This window comes from Phaseolus vulgaris, unplaced genomic scaffold, assembly GCF_000499845.2.
Source record: "Phaseolus vulgaris cultivar G19833 unplaced genomic scaffold, P. vulgaris v2.0 scaffold_34, whole genome shotgun sequence".
NCBI classification, from domain to species: Eukaryota; Viridiplantae; Streptophyta; class Magnoliopsida; order Fabales; family Fabaceae; genus Phaseolus; species Phaseolus vulgaris.
The window spans coordinates 276,725-281,379 of record NW_027174101.1 but is presented as its reverse complement, the minus strand read 5'-3'; the positions used below and the strand labels follow the sequence as shown (position 1 = coordinate 281,379).

The 4,655-nt window shown below is 50.7% G+C and overlaps 1 protein-coding gene across 1 annotated transcript; it reads left to right on the top strand.

Moving 5' to 3' along the window:
- Window positions 1-567: 567 nt before the first annotated feature.
- On the top strand, window positions 568-1,218 carry LOC137817365 (uncharacterized). Its single transcript, XM_068620650.1, has one exon. The coding sequence runs from the start codon at window positions 568-570 to the stop codon at window positions 1,216-1,218; it is 651 nt and encodes a 216-aa protein (XP_068476751.1).
- Window positions 1,219-4,655: the final 3,437 nt, after the last annotated feature.

Below are 4,655 nucleotides of genomic sequence, written 5' to 3'. Positions count from 1 at the left end.
CAGAGGCCACCTGCCTCTCCAGAGCCTCTTTCTCCACGCGAAGCCGGCTAACCTCGACCTGCAGTTTGTCGTAGTCAACTCGGAGAAGGTCCATAGCTTTGGCCTGCGTGGCCATTTCCTCCTCCATCCGCTCCACCTTGGCACTGTTCACAGCAACGGTCCTTCAGGTCTTTGTGAGTTTCTGCATCCGCTTTGACCACTTCCTGAAGACCCGCCACCTGCACTTGGAGAGAAACTTCACGAGCGTAGAAGTCAGCCTGGAGCTCCAAGGCCTCTGCCAGTTTCCTCTCAGTTTCTGCCCTGGACTCTTGTGCTTGCTTCAGGGAGGAACAATAAGCCTCGTTCTGATGTCCCAGGATCCTCATCTCCTCCTCCAGGGTAGATGCCTTCGTCTCCAAGGCCTGGAGAGTTTGAGCTTGCATGACAGCGTTTCTGGCCTGGGAGCGCCATTCAAGAGCCACCGCCAAGAAGGCCCCCAGATAGAAAGGCATACCTTCCCTCCTATCGGTACCTTCTGGCATAGTCCCGCCACTGAAACCCCTCATCAGATGCATGATTGGAGGAGGGATGGCGATGAAGTCGGGGGCAGCAGCGTCGGGAGTCGGGGAAGCAGTGGTTTCGGGCGGCGGCAGAGGCGGCGCAGATTCAACACCTTCGCCCCTTTCCTCTTGGAGAACCATAGGAGGGAGTGAGGTTGCGCTTGGAGGATTGTCCATAAAGGGGTTCCCTCCCTGTGGCGATGCCTCTACCGGAAGAGGAACCCGCGCGGATTTTCTCCTTCTGAAGGGAGCCACACCCTCCGATTCGTCATCGTCTGACAGAATCTCCAAAACCCTTTTCCCTTTGTCAAGGGGGGGTGGAGCCGGTGACGAGGCCGCAGCTAGGGGAACAGCGGCGATAGGCGAAGGAGAGTTGGGGGTTGGAAGCAAGTCGGAGCCAGATGGAGACGTCGGAGATGGGCTAGAAGCAGCTTCAGCAGTGACTGGAGGCGGCGGTGTCGGAGCCGGTGGAAGAATCGGATTGGCGACAGGGCTGGAGGAGACGCCTGCCTTGGCGGCACGAGCCTCCTTCAGTGCTTTCGCCAACATTATTCTTTTGGAAGCGCCCATCACCGATCCTACATCAAGACAGGCCAAACAACAAGGATTAGTGCTAGAGCAGTTATATGGATTCACAATACAGGAAGAGATGCGAAATGCAAGTAACATTGTACAGTGAAAAATGGTAATGCAGATAGCCATAACAACTAATGCATCATGAATCGCCAAGAGCAGATACCGAAATATGTAGAAAGCCCATGGGCATTGAATTCGTTCGCGATGAGCTTGGCGGTATCGAAGACTATCCCCAGTCCCGCCAAGGCTTTGCATATATCCCGGTCAGGCGGGGCAAGTTCGTCCAAAGCCAAGGGCTTCATAGTTATGGGTTTGTCTGTCCAGTACAGGGGAAAGCCCTCTAGAATGGTAGGATCGCGCTTGGTCGCGCGTACCTTGAAAAATTTCCCCTTCCAGCCTTTGAACGAATTCTGGAAGAGCGTAAGGATGATGCGCCCGGCGATCCTAGAAAAGCTCATCCAGAGGCTTTTCCCTTGCTTCTTTACCTCGAAGAAGTGGAGAAAAACGTCCACAGAGGAGGGAACACCTAGATAGCCGCAGAGAATTTGGAACCCCCTCACGAAAGCCCAACTGTTGGGATGGAGTTGGGCGGGAGCAGTGTTTATCTCTGTCAGTAGCTCTTTTTCGAAGGGAGTTAGGGGCAGACGCAGGCCCACCCTTTTGAGCACCATCTGATAGAGGAAGAAGAAAGCGCATCCCCCAGTATCTCATGACTCGGCTTACCAGGACTTGGGAGTCATGACTTTTGTGGAAAGCATTGAAGTTATAGAGAGCAGGGTCCCCCCTATGGGCCTCCACGTCCTCAACGGAGTTCAGGAGGGAACATTCGTCCAGAAGTTCGTCGGGGGCCCAGTCATATTCGCCCTTATAATGAGACTTGGGGAGCGGGGGAGGCGCGGTGGTCTTGGTTTTTGCCATCAACGCCAATGCTGAAGATCAAAAGAGAAAGAAAGGGTTCAGAGAAAAGGTGTTTGGAGAGAAGAAAAGGGGAAAATGGAAGAACCCTAGGAGCGCCCTACCCGCAAGAGAACGAAGGGAAGCGAAAGGAACAACGAAGCATACAAACAATATCCAGAGAAATACGAGAATAACAACAGTCCCAGGCAGTTTCCTATAATGCGACAACAGTGAAGAGTTGAGAGTGCTCGAAACCATACCTTTGCTGTTGAAATGGAGGCGGTAGGAGAGCGCAGGAAGGGGAGAATCGCAATTGCAGAAAGAAGAGGTTTTGGAGGCGATGAACAGGGCAAAGTAGCAGAGTGAATGAATGTAACAGTAGGGTGAGCGCGGGGTTTGGAGTAACTTGAACGTTACATTTCGCGACTCAAGAAGCGCTAACTAAGGGCCGTAGGATCGGGCCACGCGTCAGAGGGTTGATTGCCCAGGGGAAGCGCAAAGGTCCCTAAAGGAGGGCCACGCGATGGGCCACGTGGCGCGCGATCAAGGGTAGCCCAAAAGGTGTAATCATCCCCACTTCAGGGAATGTCCAATCGCTCATTAAGAATACCCCTGTGGTTCAGAAAATGTCGCGTCAGTAATTCGAAAATTTGCTGAGTCAGCAGAGAATGACACGTCATCGGGAAGGCACGTGGATGGCGGGGGCAAGGCTTTAGTCTTTGCGCTGAAGACAAGTCTTCGGCTTAAGACTGGGGGGCTTGTGTACCGTCCCGTATCAGGGCGTTGACTAAGTCGAGGTCAAAGTCAACGACTGGAGAGTCAAAGTCAACTCAAGGTGTCGCCCAGGTGTAGAGACGCCAAGAGGAAGCGTCGCCAAGGCAAGGCAAGGCGTCGCCTGGGTGGAGGCGTCGCCAAGGCAAGGCGTCGCCTGGGTAGAGGCGTCGCCCAACCAGGGCGTCGCCAGATCAAACAGTGTAAAAGCAAGGCAATCACGGTGTGGTTCCCCGATACCCATGGGTAGGAAAGACCATGGAGGGAGCGACGCCGTGGGAAAGCCTCAGGACCCGATATCTCGGGAAAGTGATAAAGAGAAGGAGAAGGTGGCTTCAAGGCCACAGTGATAGTACCAGTGAAGGGCAGCCTGACTCGTGAAGTACCCCTGCCGCCCCAGAGACGCCTTCGGGACAGATATGGCCCAAGAGGAAGGTCACGCCCAGGATAACCGGGTGCAGGGTACGAGAGGAAGGCAGATACGCTCTCAGAGTAAGTGGCTAGATACTTGGGGGCATGAGTTGGCACCCAAAAAGCCACCCCTAGCGCAGTAGCACTCCCAGGCAGGAGGACCCACACGTAGAAACGTCCCCAGATGGGCAGAAACGCCCCCAGATGGGGTCATGGCGTCGTGAGGCCCTCCACGTGTACGACAGCCATGCCAGAATGGAAACACCCTCTAGTCAGGTGCTAGGTAATTAAAGATATTCAATACAGTTTCCCTTTCGAGCATTCTGGTACTATTAGAGCTGCCAAGCGTTTCAACGTCTTAAATGCGCTACGTTTCGTAATTAAGCGCTTTAAAGAGTGCGTTACGTTAGAGATTAAAAGCGCTTTAAGGCGCTTTAAATGCTGGGCAGTTTAAATAGCGCTGAGAATGTCGGAAAAAGGGTTGGAACCTTTGGCAAACTTAGGAGAAACTCTTTGGTTGCTTGCCCGTGCTTTAAGGTTACGTACAAGTGACTGGAGAATATTTTTGCCAAAAGGAGACAATACACACACAGATACACAGTTCTTTGACCACCTTCAGAGTGCCATACGCGGTGCTCAGATACGTGGGTTGACAGTTTTTTGGTGTTTCTTGCTGGCTGACTTGAGCGTCGGAGTGCAAACGGCCGCTAGGGCGCCTCTTTGTCCTCTTTTTTGCAGGAATTCACAGGCAAACAGTGGGAAGGAGTCCTTAGCTGACGGTTGAGGTCGCGCACGAAGACGTCCCGGTCAACCGGACGGAACATAATCTACTATATTTTTATCTATGCAAGCCTTTTTTAAGGATTCTTCTTCTTTTTCTAGGCTTGCAAGTGTTCCTTTACAAAAGGGAAGGCTAGGTTGTTCAACAAGAGGTATATTTTCAAATGTATTTTCAACTTTTCCTTCTTGTTGAATGACCTTGTGGGAAGGAACACTCTTCTCCCACGCATTTTGTTTTCCAAGGGTTTTCTCTTGCTTTTCTATTTTTACATTTTCTTCACTCTCACTAGCTTCTTTTTCTTGGCTACTATTCTCATCTTTGTCCCTTAAGATCATAGATCTTTCATTGAAACATTGAGATGCTAATTGATCATTGCCAAGGTATTCTAAACATGGATTTTCTCTAGCTTGAGTGTGAGAGATATGCTTGGTTAGGTTTTCTTGTCTCTCTTTCCTAGCTCTCCTAGGGAATTGTTGATGATATTCATTTTTCCTAAGACTTTCTTCCCCAAGATAATCATGATGTTTAGAGCTAGATGCATGAGAATGTAATTTTTTTGAAAATTGAGACTTCTCATTCTTTGCTTTAGTCAATTCATTAGTTTTGATCTCATTCTCCAATTGTTTAGATGAAATTGATTGAATATCCTTAGTAAGCTGTTTCAAAAGAGATTTCAAGGA

Excerpts from the sequence above, each read along its gene's own strand:
- LOC137817365 (XM_068620650.1), top strand. The coding sequence starts at position 568 with ATGGCGATGAAGTCGGGGGCAGCAGCGTCGGGAGTCGGGGAAGCAGTG.